The sequence below is a fragment of the Acanthopagrus latus genome, chromosome 1 (assembly GCF_904848185.1).
Source record: "Acanthopagrus latus isolate v.2019 chromosome 1, fAcaLat1.1, whole genome shotgun sequence".
Classification (NCBI taxonomy): domain Eukaryota; kingdom Metazoa; phylum Chordata; class Actinopteri; order Spariformes; family Sparidae; genus Acanthopagrus; species Acanthopagrus latus.
Window position 1 is genome coordinate 16,845,492 of NC_051039.1, and position 16,842 is coordinate 16,862,333.

Below are 16,842 nucleotides of genomic sequence, written 5' to 3' on the forward strand. Positions count from 1 at the left end.
ACATGCGTAACAGAGGAAGAATAAAGGTCTGAGGAGAACGAGCCAAGTGAAGAGTAATCACTTAGAGTGAGGGGGAAATACTGAGATTTCCTCAAAAAACTCTGTTAAACATCAAATGATGTGTAACACAGGTGTAGCGTCCCCCTCCTTCCATCTCTGCTCTTATGTGCAGTATTCCCTCAGCAGTGTGTTTGTATGTCTGCTACACTCTTATCTTCGCTTTCCCCGTTGTCACTCTCAGTTTGTGCCCTCTGTCTCTCTGTCAGCTGTGAAATGTGGTAATTATATGCTGAGCAAAATCCTCTTCCTCCTTCACACCCACACAAGTTGTGTTATTTCATAACCTTCACCCTCTCTCTCTCTCTCTCTCTCTCTCTAACTTATTCTTTTCACTCCATTGTTCTTCTCCTCTCTTCTTCCATCGTCTCTACCTTCATCTAATACTTTTTTAACTATTTGACTTTTATATGGAACAGTCTTTTATTGAAGAGAATAAGAAAAGGCTTTACAAGTGTTTCTGAACAGCACAAACACCCTAAAGATCATAGGACGCTGAGTGAACAGTAACGCATTTCTCTTTAAAGTAGAGCTTTTGTTTAATCTTCTCTTTCAGTTAAGCGATAGCCTTGATTTAAATATTCTGGGAAACAACAAGAAAAGTAAGTAAGACGTGATTTCCAGATTATTATCAGTCTAATTTTTAGGTTCTAAAAAGATGCCTATTATCCACAGAATCACTTCTATTTTTCAGAGATAAAAAACACTTTTAATTAGGGCATTCAGTAGGCTTTCATACAATAATAAATGTCTGATGACAACACAAATTTCTTTCCTCAAAATGTACCGTGGAGGCTGGATAAAGCAAAACCAACACTGACCAATATAATGCAAGCTCCTACATGGACTGTTTTATTTACACACACCAAGGATGTGGTACTGTGATAACGTAGGTTATTCTTGTTAGAAGCCAGTAGGTCAACTTGATTTTTTCAGCCCAGTCACCAGAATAAAATGTTGGCAGTTCAACATTTGTACATATCTTACTTAGGCTCCCATATTTATATTTCTACAATATATGTGATATCACGTTCACATCGCGTGTTTAAGAGCTTTCATATCAGGAGTTGGAGGAGATGTTGGAAGAGCTGGTTGACAAACCCATGACAGCAGTTTGATTGTAAACCACTGGAAATTGTTGACAAGGGACAAGCATGACACTAGTGAATATTTTAGGGAGAACCCGGAACAATTCCAAGCTTTGTTTGAGGTGACCAAAGAACGTATTATATCCAAATCATAATCTTTTCCTAACCATTACCAAGACTTTTCCTGCCAGAGCTTTACCAGAACACAAGCACAGCACTGTCACAACCTAACATTATATACTGTACCCAAAGTAATGGAAGGAATGCAACATAAAGGAGTTTTAAAACATCACTGGTTGACAGCATTTATTCTGCCAATTGGGATTTCTCTAGGATTTTTTTTTCACATTTTGTGCACTTTGCTTCTTGCACTGCAATATTTATTCAGTTTGTTTCCAATTCCTTTTCACAGTGTGATATTTTAATTGAATTATGAGCTGAAGACAATTTATGTGACAGACAACGAAGTTCTGAATCTGGGTGACTTCTTCCAGTTTTTCAAATTGCTGTGATCTGTGTGAGCTTTGGTGCGGAGATTAAGACATCGGAGTGCATAAAAGACTCTTAACTGTTAATTATCACTTTTTAACTCTTCACCAGCCTTAGCACAACATGGTATGTGTTCAAAATCGGGGGAAAGGTTTGAAACAACTCTTTGCTCAAGGTAATTCTACAAATCATGTGTTACTGTTCACTTATTACAGTGGTGTAATGGTACGTGTCTTCATCCTAAACAGTCACAGTAAGGACGTCACGGTTCGGTGCAAGCAGTCAATATGTCTGACTTTCAAACTATAGACAGAGCCCATGTCAATGTGCGAGAATATTGTTCTGATCCACGCTCCCCAATCTGTGACTGACTATACACTACAACAAGATCAAGTGAGGCAATGGAACAAGAGGACCAACCCACTGCTTTCAAATCAGCTGTGTGGGAAAGTTTCAGAGAATTAGTGGTGGATCTGACGAGGACAATGTGTTGGCGTTGTTCGACAGTTGCACATGACGGGAAAAATCTACCGAAAATTAAACAGCATTATCCAGATGTGTCAGTCACCGGAGCAAGCAAAAAAATAGTCCAACAGCTACTCCCCACTGTTATAAAGTTATAAAGCTCTACTCTCAATGTATAAGCAGCAAGGCATTACCAAAGCAACTGGCTTTTACATACGTCACATTTACAATTGTTCTCATACGCCCTGCATAAAAATATAGTCTGTAACTATCTTCTATTTTCGAACTTGCACTGAACCATGAGCCCAAAACCAAGGTACATACCAACCCCCACCTACTACCCTAAGTGTTAGAATTCCATCCACTGATGAGAACCAAGTATAACTAATTAACCACGGAATTAACTGAAACAAGTTAAGATTACATTTACCAAATTGCTATTTCCGAGGTCAAAAAATAACTTCCAAACTCAATTATATCTTGAACTTTGTCCTTAAACTAAACAAAATACTTCTTGAAAACTAAGAATACTACCAATTCATGTAACCAAACCAAAAAGACATCTGCAGAGAATCTCAATTACATGTCCCATAGCGTGACTGCATCAAAAAGGCAACCTCAGCATCATATGGATTCTGTTGTTCTTCTGTGAGAGACTCAAACACTGCTAAGCCTATTAACACAACATTATTTAAGGATACATTTCAAAGCTATTGTTCCTATTTCTGGATCATAAATTCTGCTCGTGCAGCCTGGTTTTTATGCCAACTCTCTTGTATCCTGATCCCACAGAGATCGCTGCTTTGTATTGCATTGTCTCACGCTGGGAGTCTTTTTAAAGTTGAGTCGACTCGCTGTCAGGAGCTCCGATATGACGTCAGGCTCACGGAGGAGGTCAATTAACAGGAAAATCAATCAGCACAGAGGCTTGGTTAGAATGAGAAGCAGCGCTGAGTGGTGCAGGGCTGATGCATCTTTTAAAAATGTGAGGGGAAACTCTAATTTTTCTCTCCATCTCCTCATCCTAAATAGCTCATTTATGACTTTTATGGATTTGTCACCCAAAAGAACAAGCTGATTATCTTGGAAATAAATTCAGAAATGTATTTTGTGTATCTTGATTGAAACTGTTGCAGTTAACGTGATTTTGCAGGTTCTTGAAGGTAGCTGTTAAATCTAATCCAGAGTACTGCCTAGGTGCTATGTATTTTAAGATAATCTTTAAAATCACATCCATGACAGATTATTATGATCACTGCTGGATAAAGAAGTGACAAATCAAAAAAAGCAGTTTGTTACTTCTACTCTTAACTCAATATTTGGTCCTGATGATTGCGCAGTGTGCTCAAATAATTTATGTACACTTCACAATTCAATGCAAAAAAAAGGCGCCAACAAAAAAACCTTTCCTACCTTGGCAGCCATGACCATGGAGGAGCCTCCCCTGATGCCGAGGATAGGGAGATGTGTCTGGGCAGAGATAAAGTCCAGGATCTGAGCGATGGCCTCTTGGTCCGTGTCGTCACCGAACACTACGCCTTGCAGGGAGTTTTGCAGAGAGTTCCTCGTCATTTGTGCGCAGATCCGATTGATGATGCTCTTAGGGTCGGTCTCATTCATCGTGACCACCTCAACTTTTGGAGGGTAAGGGATGTGGAGGAAGTCCTCTTTCTCAAGTCCAACCCCCAGGGTTACTTCACTAGAGTTGCCCACCAGGATGACAGCAATACTGAGTGAGTTGATAAGTTTGGGACTGATTGGGGGAGGAGGGATGACGACACCCCTCTGGTTGCCGCCTCCCCTTTGGCCACCTTGTCCCCCTTGGGCACCTCCAGGCCCTGTACCTGGACCTCCACCCCTGCGAGACTCGCAGACGGGCAAGAGGAGTACGGAGACAAGGAGCAGTGAGAAGGACAAGGAGAGGAGAGGAAGGGTCAGCCGAGGCTGAGAATAAGGATGATGAGAGGGCTGATCCGGAGGAGGATGAGGAGGAGGATGATGGGGGGAGGATGAGGGGAAGACGAAGCGCTTGTCCTGAAGACGGGAGGGAGAAGGGTGGAGGCTGACAAGCATTGTGGAGGAGTGTAAATGCCGTCCCTGGAGGGAAGGAGAGGGAAGGAAAGACATAGGAAAATTATGTAGAAAACTCTATCCATCCAAACTCCACACATCAGATTTGACCAAAGGTGAAAAAACATAGAAATATTAAAACAACATTATGTAGAAATTGGCATTTTGTCAGACATAATGTAGGTGCTAATTACAAACTAAACTCATTAGGTCATTAACAATGTTATGTGTTGAAAACCATCAAAATGATTTAGAATGTGACATTTTATGGTAAAAAAAAAACCAACCATTTTGCTGGGCCAATTTCATCTGCCTCACAAATCCAGTGCAAACATTAGAATATAAGGCTGTGTTTCACACCTCCCCAGCAAGTTAGATGCTCATCAGTTTCATCTAAATTGAGACATTTGGTCAAAAAATGTTTAGAAAATAACGTATAACAGATGGAGCACATCAATGAACTTTTCAGGTCATTTGAAAAAATATTTGGAAAAATGTTGAGACAAATGCTGTTGCTGCAAGAGAGATGAGCATCGTTTGAGTATTTTTGTTTGAGTGACAGCAAAAATACATCTGCAACTGTCAAATAGCACACACCACATGGTAACCTTCGTATTAAAAATACATATGCTACATATTCAAGATTCAAGAATCAATACTGTGTTGTCAAATCAACATGATGGATTGGAATCCAAACAGAGATAAGAAACCACACACTCATAACATACTTTACAAGAGTGTCGACGGTTACGTAAAATACAATTTTAGCCATAAAAAAATGCACACACTGGCACCTGTCGGGGGATTAGCAGGAACACCAATGATTCACTAGATAAAGTGCTTCAAGTGCATATGTGCATAATAAAAAACAAAACATCTGCTACCTTTCCAATTATTCAAAATGTACCAAGTAGCCTACAGCGCTTAGTTTAGAAGAAGATGAAGGAGATTAACTTTATTATTACCTTGACAGAGAAATTTAGTCTTTTCACTCGGTCTTTTCACTTTTCACTTTCTTTTACATACAGAGGCCCAAAAAACAAACATAAGCAGAAACGGGACCTGAACACATGCATAAATGAGACGAGGTTGAGAAGACTGTCCCCTATGAGGTGCCAGGAGCAGTTAGGGATTCGACTGGCTTGTTCAACTGAACCAGAGCAGTACTCAGGCGGTGAACTGGCACCTCTCAAGTCCCCAGTGCACGATCTGTATAGACTGATCTGAATGGCTCTTGAACCAGCAAACCTCAAGTCCCCAAGCCAAGCGCCTATGGATTGAGCTGCCAGTCGGACAGCTTCGGCATATGATCTTTCTCTGTGCATTCTTGCCGATATTGCATAGAGATCTGATACCATTGCATTAAAATCATTTTTTAAAAATATTTTTTTAAAAACTGTATACTAGTAACCTCCTTAGGATGTTATCAAACACAAGTTGTTTGCTGTTTATGCATACTTGATACTTGTGTACAGGTATTTGGTACACTGCTGGGAAGTAGTGGTGACCCATTTCTGTGGTATTGCTGATACCAAATCCAGCATTTGAGTCAGTATCAGAGGCATTTCAGATATTGGAAATCAGAAGAGTGCTAATTAATAAGCCTAAATGAAAGGGTTGAACTATGTTGAATCAGTCACTAAATTGATAATCAAGGTTATATTTCTTAACATAAGTTCATGTGCATATTCATGTATTTTTTCTATCGTTTCTTTTTCAGTCTTCCTTATTTCTTCTCATCTGATGGATCCACACTGGGTGGAGCACATATAACGAACTGAAGAATATTTTGTGATTGCATCATCTCTGCTGGCTCAAGGTTATAGATAGTGCTAATAAGAGAAACTGCAAAACTCCGCTATTGGTCAGGATATTACAAAAGTACGGGTGACTCAACCCCTTAATTGCCAAAGTAAGTGACCCACATAGCTGCGTATCCAACCACACACTGAGACGCCTGTAAGCTCTCATAGAGCATCAAGTGACAACGCCACATCCATTATACTACGCTGCGACTTCCTAGGAGGAACCCTGTGGCACACATCAAAGACAGAGCGGCAGAGAGAGAGTGAGCTGTGTCTGTGTGTGTGTGTGTGTGTGTGTGTGTGTGTGTGCGCGCGAGCGCGTGTGCGTGAGTGTGAGTGTGTCTGTCTGTTTTGAGAGAGTCAGGACAGCACAGGGTGCATTTTGACAGACTGACAGCCTTACAGCTTCACAGACTAGCTGCTAGGCTAAGTGACCATTAGACACTCAGACTGGGCTCGATGGAGTCTCTCTCTCTCTCCCTCTCTCTCTCTTTCTCTCTCTCTCCTTTTTTTCTCTTGTCTCTCTGTCTCTCCCCTTTCTCTCCATCTCTCCCACACTGCTTTCATTTCTTTTTCTCTCTCCTTTACCCCTCCAAACCTGTTTTCTTTCTGTTGCTCCCTCAAACCCTCTGAGATCCCTTCACTGCTCTTTGAAGTCAACTGCAGACCTATTATTTACTATTATTGCTGTTATTTACTGCTCTTCTATTAGTAGCCATACAAAGAGCAGTGGAGTAGACTATAGAGAAGAAATGATGGAGGTGGGGGAGAGAGGAGAAAGAAAGTGAGAGAGAACGAGAGAGGCGGAGTGAAAGATGTAAGCAGAGGGAGGTGACAGGCTCGGAGAAACACAATTAGTCATAGCCTGATGTGAAAATTGTGGTGTGTGTTTGAGCGCATGCACGCACATACATGAGTATGGAGAGAGCAAATTTGGGCTTATTTTCTGCATAGATAAAGACGAGGAATCTTAATGAGTATATGTTCATGCTCACATTCTAAATTAAGCACAGAGGAGCACTTTAGAGAGGGATAAATGAAGGGCAAGAGTAAAAGACTCTGCTTGTTCGCTCACACAACACCTTCTCTAGTGTTTTATTTATCAAGCACCCCGTGTGCTGTGGAGCCGATCCAGTCAGCACCAAAAACAAGAAGTCCACAGAAAAGAAAAGAGAGAGAGAGAAGTTGTGAGGAGGACCAAAATCTGACAGAGGTAGAGAGCAGCGATAGGAGTAATCTGTGAAATAGGGCGAGCACAAAGAGGAGAGGCCGGACAGTGTGGGGAATCAGAAGAGGAGGAAATGTGATCCTCACATAAAAAAAACAGTTTGTCTAAAAGGTCTAATTACCAGAGGTTTGTCAGGCTTAATTGCAGGTGCACATGCTAATTGTAAACGAGCTGAATTCTCCTCGGGGGAGCCACATTGGAGCCGATAGAAAGAGAGAGAAAGAGAGAGAGAGAGAGAGAGAGAGAGAGAGAGAGAGAGAGAGAGAGAGAGAGGAGGAGGAGGAAACGAGTGGGAGGAAGGCAGCAAAGAGAAGAGAAGAGGAGAGAGAAGAGTGGGGCGAGGGAGAGAATAAATAGAGACATACACAAAAGAGATGGAGGTGGAGGAAGGAACAGCAATAAGAAAGCCAGAAGAGAGAGGGAGGGAGGGAGAGTGAGTGAGGGAGGGAGGGAGGTGTTGAAGGGCAACACAGCTGAGAGAAAGATGAAAAGAGGACATGATTAGCACAGGATGATGGAAGAAGAGTCAAGGGTGGGGAGGAGGTTAGAAAAACTGAAAAACAAAAACAAGGAAAGCGATGGTTTCAGTCAACGAGGAAAAAATAAAAGGATGGAGATTCTGCAAAAGGGCTGATAAATGTACTGAGAGGAGCCGCCAGAGGGAAACTATTGGAAAAGAATCTTCCAAATTTATACAAGAAGTGTGACAGTAAACGAGGGAGCACAGAGAGACACAGAGACCCATTCGGATATGCCTTTCTGTATAACAGCAGTGCACCGTTTCCATAGTAACAATTCAAATAGGCCTCCACGTAACACCCTGATGGACAGGAAGATACATACAACTCGCATACGCACACTAATTCATGCAGTGCGCCACATGCAGCGCGTGCCGTCTCCTAATAATACACAATTTACTTTTATCTGAGCTGCCACATATTGCTGTGCCCAACTCGCACTGACAAAAATAAAACACTTGTAACATAAAATAAATAGCACGTTGCCTTCACACAAGAACGTGAACACGCACACCCACATAGACACATATGAGGTTAAGTTAATGCACTACTGCAGAGAGAAATGATCCAGTGCTCTGCCTTTTAGTGTACCTCGCATTAAAAATGAATCTCCAAAAGGGCTACAGGCAAATAAACAGAAATAACATGATGGAAGAAGCATCCAGCCAACAAACACACTGAGCAGAAGCTGCTGTGACATTTGGACCAATCAGACCTCCATACAACATCTCTACTGTCATTAACTGCCCCCAATTAATAACAATTAAATGGAGGGTGTCACGAGTGGATCATATACTCGCAGCATAATAGACAAGTAAATCATCAAACACTGCGTCAACGAAGTTGACACATGATTTTATGTGACCTCATGTGCCCATTACAGCACTTACACCGCAATTACAATGGCATAAGCAGCACAGGGAAAAAGGCATAAGTGGCGATGAACGGCTACACAAAACACCCACATGTGTGCATTGCTTGCATCCAGTAATTTACTGCAGACGTGACTAACCTGTGATAAAGTGCCGAGATGGAGATGCACATGCATGAGCACTGAGCTGCCTGTGCAAATGGTGTGAACGTATGCTGTGTGGGTCAAACAGTGTTTGGGTCAGACGACACCTGAGCCCTCCTGATGGCAAATATGGCTTCTGTTTTTCCAACATGAAACACATGTGTGTCCTTACATACCCACACACACATACACCATCAGGTTCATGTGCGCACAGCAGGCGGCTCCAGGCTGAGCTGGATCATGCCGATAAGACGGAGGCACACTTAACATTTACAAAGAGCATTGATCAGAGCACTCTGTCAAATGGCACAAGCCACCAATAGAATAACCGAAGCTGCTTGAGACGCATAGCTGCACACACTCGCACTCATGGAATCCCAATCTGCCAACAAAGATTCCATATGATCAATCAAGCCAATGAAGCGTGAGCCTCAATCAGCTCATCAGCCAATGTCACAGTAATTAATATGTTCAGACTTTAATGGTCAGATGTGTTTCCTGCATATTGCTGAGAATTACAGACTATAGTGTGTATACTGCAGAAGCAGGAGACATTCAAACTGAATCTGCCACGCTATTTAAAACACACGTAGGCCATCGTTATCAAGCTCCACTATATCCCTGGAGACTGGATGTGGTGGGCTGCACTGTATAGCACTTGAAAGGCATTGGGGATAACATAAGCTGACAGGCATATCTATTAGGAAGCCCATTTACATTCAGTGGGTGGTCAGTTACAGGTAAGAGTGGTACTTTTGTCATCTCCACTAAAGCACATGCTGCATCAGACATGAGTTATAAATAATGACTTATAATAAACAACAGTGTGCTATAACAAACTATAAAAGGCATTTTAATATTACTACACTATATGTGCACAATGTGATCTTACAACCTTAAAAGAGAAAAATCTTTGAGTGAATATTTTAATTTAAAGATCGAGATATCCCCTGAAGAGACGCCACAGCAAGTAACAATGTTTGACACCTCTGTTTGCTGTCACATCTACAGTATTTCATCAATAATTCAAAAATTGGGTGTTAACTACAGAGTGGTTGTCTTACACATCTACCTAACATGTTTCTTTTGATAAATGCATTGTGGGTATTTGTGTGTTTTAAAGGAGCAGAAAGGTGACAAAATAAGGGATTTAGTCTGGCCAGAAATATAGTCTAATAACCTTTTTTCCTCACTTTTGAAGTACAACTGTAGACTATAATAGAATCTAGCGAATATGTGTGTCCCATCATCTACTTTAATAAATAATATGAACATATTGCTGGTGAGCAGACAGTCTGAAGAAAAAACAAAGCTTTGAATCACCTTCACCGAAACTACTGGTACTGTTTTTGGTGAACAACGTTCACTGTGATCTGTCAGTCAGAGCTGTGTGACATTTTTGTGTTCAGTCAGGTAATCAAGACATCATGCAGCTATAATGACTCTTCTGAAGGGGTGATGGAAGCCAACACAAGGTCTATTTACATCCTCTGTAATTATTCAATTCACTCATTGTCACTATGAGCTGATTTTTTGCTACAAAACTCTCCACTACACTACCACAGTCTAGAAACAAGAAAATGTGGCTACAAGAACTTTAATAATGAAACATAAAAGCAAGGATGTTTGATTTTTCTATTTTATGATGTATTTTTTTCCAAAACAGTCCTATTTTAAAACAACAAAATGTGCAGCAATATGTGTTTCAACTAAAACTCACACTTGACAAAAAAACTAAATGACTCTGTACTAATAGTAAGATATAAGATAAATTGGGAAAATTTCACAGGTATTACAGATTTGAGTGACAGTGACAGTGTCACCCAGCTGTGTTGCTACTTTATCATGGAGCTTTTATTCAAGGCCTTATGACATGTGACTACAGGATCCATCGTTCCTATGTAAGCAGCCGTGCAAAACTTTCTGGTAGAATCACATTGCTTTACGAGAGACGGTTGTGTTGTGGTGCCCGCTCCTCATTTGCATAAAGTTGAGGTTTAGGCTACTTTATGCAAATTGGGGCCGACTCACTGCCTCTGGGATTTATAATCTGTAAATGATAACCATTGTGAAGTTAAAATGAAGACAGATTTAGCAACTGCTAAAATGTCTTCAGACACATACTTCAGTGTACTATTTTCCTATTTTTTAAGAGAAGGATTCCAAAAGCATTCCCAAAGCTGTAGCCTACAACTACCGTTCATCCAATCAGGCGCAGTCAGTATGTGTTTGTGTGGGCCTGTCTTAGTAAAATATACGTGACGTCGACATTCGCCTCCTGTCCAGTTGTGAAGCAAATCTCAACTTCAAGTGGAGTTCAACCTTACTGAACCTTGACTGGCAAAACTCCAGTCACAGCCAATAGTAAAGACATGTGAGTGCTTGACCCAACAAACGGAATACAAACCAGCGAACTAAGTTCCATCTACCTCACATCCTGCGCTGCCCATAATCAGCCCTAGCAGCAGATTTCCATCCGCCTGCATTCACATAAGTCTGACCGCAGTCTTAGTCAAGTGTGCAAAGCTGGGAAGCAGCATGAGCCCTAGCATCCAAAAACGCCCCTGTGTACCATTAGTTCGTTGCTTCGTACTTTCCATCTTCTCTACCCTGTCCGTGGCTCTCAGCACCGAGCCCATTTTTGTTCCCACTGAACAACTTAAAAATAGCTCATACGTAAGCGCTCCATAATTTCCCAAACAGATGGACACTAAAGTTTTTAGCAAACAGTCTCATATAAAGTGTTTAACTGGGACTATTTTCAGCTGTGGATTAATACGCATTTGGCCCGGTATGTATTTACGGTAGTAGGATGGGTTTTTTTGAGAATGACTAGAAATAAACTACAGTGGAGGAACATGTCACCCACTGCAACAGTGTGGCAATGTTTTTTTTTTTGTTTTTTTAACAAAATGGACATTTATGGCGCAGAAGAATAAACTATATCAGGCTTTGGCGAGACAGACAATACTTGGAGCAATTCAGTGTTGGTTTTGTTTTTTTCATCAGATTTGTTGACAGTGAGAAAAATATAGAATATCACAAGACTTGAAAACATGCTGAATCTTTTGGATGCTTTAAAGATATTTTATTTAGTAACAGTGAGTGGGATGCGAGAAAAAGAGAAAGATGGAGACACTGTTGTAGATTTATTAACAAAGCAATGTAGGCAGATGAAAAAAAAATACTGTATTAAAACACAAAGGGAGAGCGACCAACAGTGTGCATGTAGTGTAGTATAATTGGACTGTTAGAGTAATCTTCTGATACAATGTTCTTTATTGAATAATGTGTCACCTCACAACCATCTTGAAGGAGCAGAATTGCTGAAAAAAATCACTAGTGTATTGAAGAGGGTCTTGGGTGTTTCATTAAGTGTGCTTCAGTCTGGTCAAGAATCCTCTCTCTGCTAATTGCACTTATAATGAGATGCACTTCGGAGCTCTACTGTCATACTGAGGCTCCTTCAGCTCTCTAAATAACATTATATGGTGTCTTTATCAGAGGCAAATAAACTGATAGAGACAGAGCACACACACAAACACATAAAACCGCTAATGCAGACACGTAGACCCGACCACACCAGCACGATACATAGGCACACATATATACACAACAAAATACACACACTCAGAGGCACAGGGATGAAGAAAACACAATGTTCATCTATCCATCTATTCCCTGCAGTCTTCATTACCTCATTGAAGCCATTTATTCCACTGAGGTTATATCTCCTGCTCTGGACTTAATTCAGCAGCAAAGTGACGGCTCCCTCTCTGCAGCAATACAAGGGTCTTTTACAGCCTCAGAGGCTCAGGGCCACCACTGCTTCAAAGCTCCACCGAACATGTAGAGCTATGCCATGTCACTGAAATATGTACAATATGTCACAAGAGGCTGCGCCAGATACTATTGAATTCCAGCCTTTTTTTTCTTTTCTAAAGGGTATAATAACTCAGTCTGATGCAATATGTTGCCTCTTTTTATCTGAAGCAGCGCAGTTTATAGACCTTTTTTTCAGCCTCAGCCCAGAATGTATTTTCTTTGGTTTTCTTTTACACGTCCTTCTGAAAAGCTGCAACATAATGCTGAGTATTCTGTCCACATTCCAAGTCAGTTTGGTATTTACTACTTTACCGGTGGCAAAATTTGAGCATTCAACAGCTACAGCTCTCTTGAGGTTTCAATAGCAAGCCTATGGCGCCAAAGACTCAAGAGACTACTTGACTACCACAATTCACTTTGTCTGTTTTATAATTCCTCTAATTACCTGAGGCCTCACACCGGCCCAAGACCTCTGTATTCCCACACGCAGCATCCTTCCACCTCTGCCTGAACCTGTAGCTACACTGCCCGCAAGCAAACTCTCTGTACCAGTGCTGTGTCAAACTCTTAATTTATTTAAGTGTAATGCAAATAATATATCTAGACAGTTATATACTGATAATAAATATATATAAAAAAACACCCTTTTGACATGTCTTAGATTTGGTCTAAATAATCTAATGACACGTCAGTCAACCCCTCTGGGCCCAGTTTAAATGGGTGTGCAAAGACACTTAAATAATAAGTTCACACAAAATATGCAGCATTGATCATTGCTTGAATTTCCTCCAGGATGAATAAAGTATCTATCTAGCTATCTATCTATCTTATCCTGAGCAACTGAAGTATATGGTGACTTGTTTTAAAATCTAATAATTTGGGTCCATGAACTGGCTCTCGCAATCAAAGTTTGGTAGCCCTTAATTTGAAATAATGTTATTTCTTTTTAAACCCACACAGTTGAGCTTACTCACCCACTTCAGACGGGATGCCAACACTTTTATTCAAGCAGCTTAAAGGATGCATGCATTCTTCGCATAAAACATTTAACATGAATTGACAAATCAATATGCATCTGACAAAGGCTGCAACATCATTTCATTACAGATTGATCTGGAGTTTATGTTCTCAATTTCAAATGATTACAGTCGAAAATGTCAGAAATCGTATTTCATAATCCTCCAAAGCTTGTGTGACATCTTCAAATTTATGGTTTTGTCCAACTAAGGGTTTATAAAACCCACAGGTATGCAATTAACAAAGATCAAAATAAAGACACTGGAACTAACAATGGGCATGTTTGCTTGAAAAATGATCATCAAAAGCTCTTCATCCAACATGAACCTGGAACATTCACTTCAAGCTCTAATCATACAGGCCTTATCCAACACAAATAAATCTGAGTAATATAAGCCAACACACTCCCTTCCACTTAGGCCTAAATGTGGCCACAGAGCCCCAGACACATGTCCTATTCCCACTTGCGTCACCTTCCAATTTACCCCCTGAGCAGTTTGCTCTACCTTTCAGCCTCGCAACTGTGTCACTGATCACCTGTTAAATATAGAAAAAAAAATAGAAAAAAAAATAAATAGACATCCGACAACTGCAGGTCTTCCATACTGAGCTTGTGTTGATCCTTCATGTTTCAGTCTGTATGTGGAGGGGCAATTTCCTCCTCACCTCTGCAGAGTTGTGTCACGGATAATGAATTGACAGGCTCCCCCTACAGAGGGTCAAATGGTGACAGATTCATTTACACCTGGAGCAGGTTAACAAACACAGCCACTGGAGGTGTCAAATAGCTATCACCTGCTAACAGCACTGCTAAAAAGTTGTGAAATATCAAGACAAGAGAGCAAGCAGTTAAGAAAGAATCTGATTTTTGATTGCTTTTATAACTGTGAAAGATGGAAATGAAGACAATATTTATTTTCCTTACTTGCAACAGGTATTATAAATGTTCACATGAGACACAAACTGTTGATGAGACCCATTTCTCTTCCTGATTCAATCATATATGTGTGCTCCTCATCTTTCTTTAATCATTCCTCTCTCCCTCTTTGAAAACGTAATTATCATCTTATCATCCCCTCTTAGCAAAGCCATCTGCGTAGTGTGATTTATTGTGCGTCCTGATGTCTGTTTCTTGGGCACTTTTTGAGAACACTATCATCAAATATCACTCAATCTCGTTCAACTATCAAACCCTCCATCAGCTCCTCTCATCTCTGCACTTTGAACTTTTCTCAGCCCTCTGTTCTATCCCCCACAGAAAAACAAAACCATATGAATAAACGTGACTCTCTTCCCTGACTGTCAGTGGATGAGCTTCAAAAAGCCTCCCTCTGGCATGACATAAAAAGTGACAGTTTCTGACGAAATGCCTGCATGTGCCAGCCCAGACATTATGATCATGTTATTAGAGAACATACGCCGAGTGAAAGACAGATCTGAAAATCCATTCCTGCATCTGAGATTGCAAAGAAAATTGAAAGGACTTAAATAGTGATACAGTTTGTACTGTGTTCAGTGTAAGCAAAGCCTGCACAAACAGATATCAGTAAAGCTGGTTGAGAGCCTGCTCACTTCAGTAACAGAACGGCACACCACGAAGCTGAGCAACTTGGGTAGAGGCGGCATCACAGTGTTGGGCCCCCTTTTCTCTATTCTTAGCACTCCCTCCTTCTCTCACAGTCACACATGACTTGGTATAGAGGAGGAGAGGTAGAGGAGGCAGCTCGAGTTTCTGTCTCTAAGAAAAACAGGTTGGTATGTAAAAATCTAATTTGTTAGATACCGTCTGTCCGCAGGAAAATTAACATTAAAATCTGAAAAATGCACTGTCCACCTGAAACACTGCATGTCCTGTTGCCTTCAGTAAACAAGGCTATTATTGCTCTCATTTTTAAACACCAAATGGAGAAAACTGAGAGCAATCTGCCAATCATTCTCATGAGTAATTAGTTGCTTGCTTTTTATTTTTTCCTTTGATGCGAAGGAGCTGACCAGAGAATTATAACCAGATTGTTGCTTCTGTTAACATACATCCTGACCCAAAAAATCAAAAGATATATCTATTCATGAATATTTGTAAAAAAACAAAAAAACAAAAAACTATATATGTTCAGTGTTTTGTGCAGCAAGAGGGAGTCTAAGAACTTTTATTTCATTTGAGTTATGACAAAAAAAAAATGTGTGTGTGTGTGAAAAAGCATTCTGGATTTGACAACAGAGTTGTGAAGCTGCTTACGTTAGCTGGATATCTGAAGTTAGATTGAGCAGAGAAACATAAATTTTACAACAGTTTAATATTAAACTAAATGAGTTGCGCCTCAATTAAATCCCATTTGGGCTGTCTGATTCATTTTAGTTTGATTTTTTTTGTTTTAATGTTTTATTTTTTTCTTTTTGAAAGCTGCACTTGTGTGTTGCTGTTGTACTGATTTGTTTACAGCTGTTTCTTCTTAGTCTACCTTCATTAATATTAACAGGATGAGCAACATATTAGAAACACCTCCCTAACTCTCCAAAACACTCCTTTAAAACATATTAAACCAAATCTTAACACATTTTCATGAAGATCTGTGCTCTTGCAGGGGGAGGCAGGTTTGAAACATGAAAATAAAAAATACAAGCATTTCTCAACTGGTATATACGAGTATAAAAGAAAGGGCCACATCAACGGCTGCCGTGCCCTTCGCCTACGGCTACGTGCAGTCTTGAGAAGCCTGTTTGAGCTTTGAGATTGTATTAAACTGAGTCAGTAATATATTCTTTTTATTATAGTGCTGTGTGGATCATTTCTTGGGAAAATCTGAAAATGCATGGATGACAGAGGTATTTCTGAGGCATTGTGTAACTACTTTGCACTCTCCCTCTCCCTTCCCCTCTCTCTCTCTCTCTCTCTCTCTCTCTCTCTCTCTCTCTCTCTCTGTCTCTCTCTCTCTCCCTCGCTCTCTCTGGCTCTGAGTAAACAATAAACACCAGGCTGCTCAGCACCTGTAATCCTTCAACGACTCAATCAACATTTGTAAAGCTGGTCACACGAGGCTCGTATCCAAAACTGACTCAGCCGGCTGTCTGATGTGAGTGTCAACATCTTCGACGCCCATATATTCACGACACTTCATTGCCGCCACTCTGTTCACGGTCCACCGATCAAAACAGGGACCGCACCGCCCGCCTGACAAGAGAGCCGACGCTCGGATCCCATAATCCCCTCTACCCAACCCACTCTCCAAAGACATGAGGCATCACGACGCCGCAACAACACGCCCCT

At 40.8% G+C, this 16,842-nt stretch overlaps 1 protein-coding gene across 7 annotated transcripts in view; it reads right to left on the minus strand.

The window, feature by feature from the left end:
* Positions 1–16,842, minus strand: part of grin2bb (glutamate receptor, ionotropic, N-methyl D-aspartate 2B, genome duplicate b) — a 105,680-nt gene that overhangs the window by 75,687 nt on the left and 13,151 nt on the right. For all 7 annotated transcript variants that reach the window (XM_037099398.1, XM_037099453.1, XM_037099444.1 and 4 more), the window contains one exon: positions 3,513–4,196. In XM_037099398.1, the coding sequence (XP_036955293.1) occupies positions 3,513–4,196 (684 nt within the window). The remainder of the gene's footprint in view (positions 1–3,512; positions 4,197–16,842) is intronic.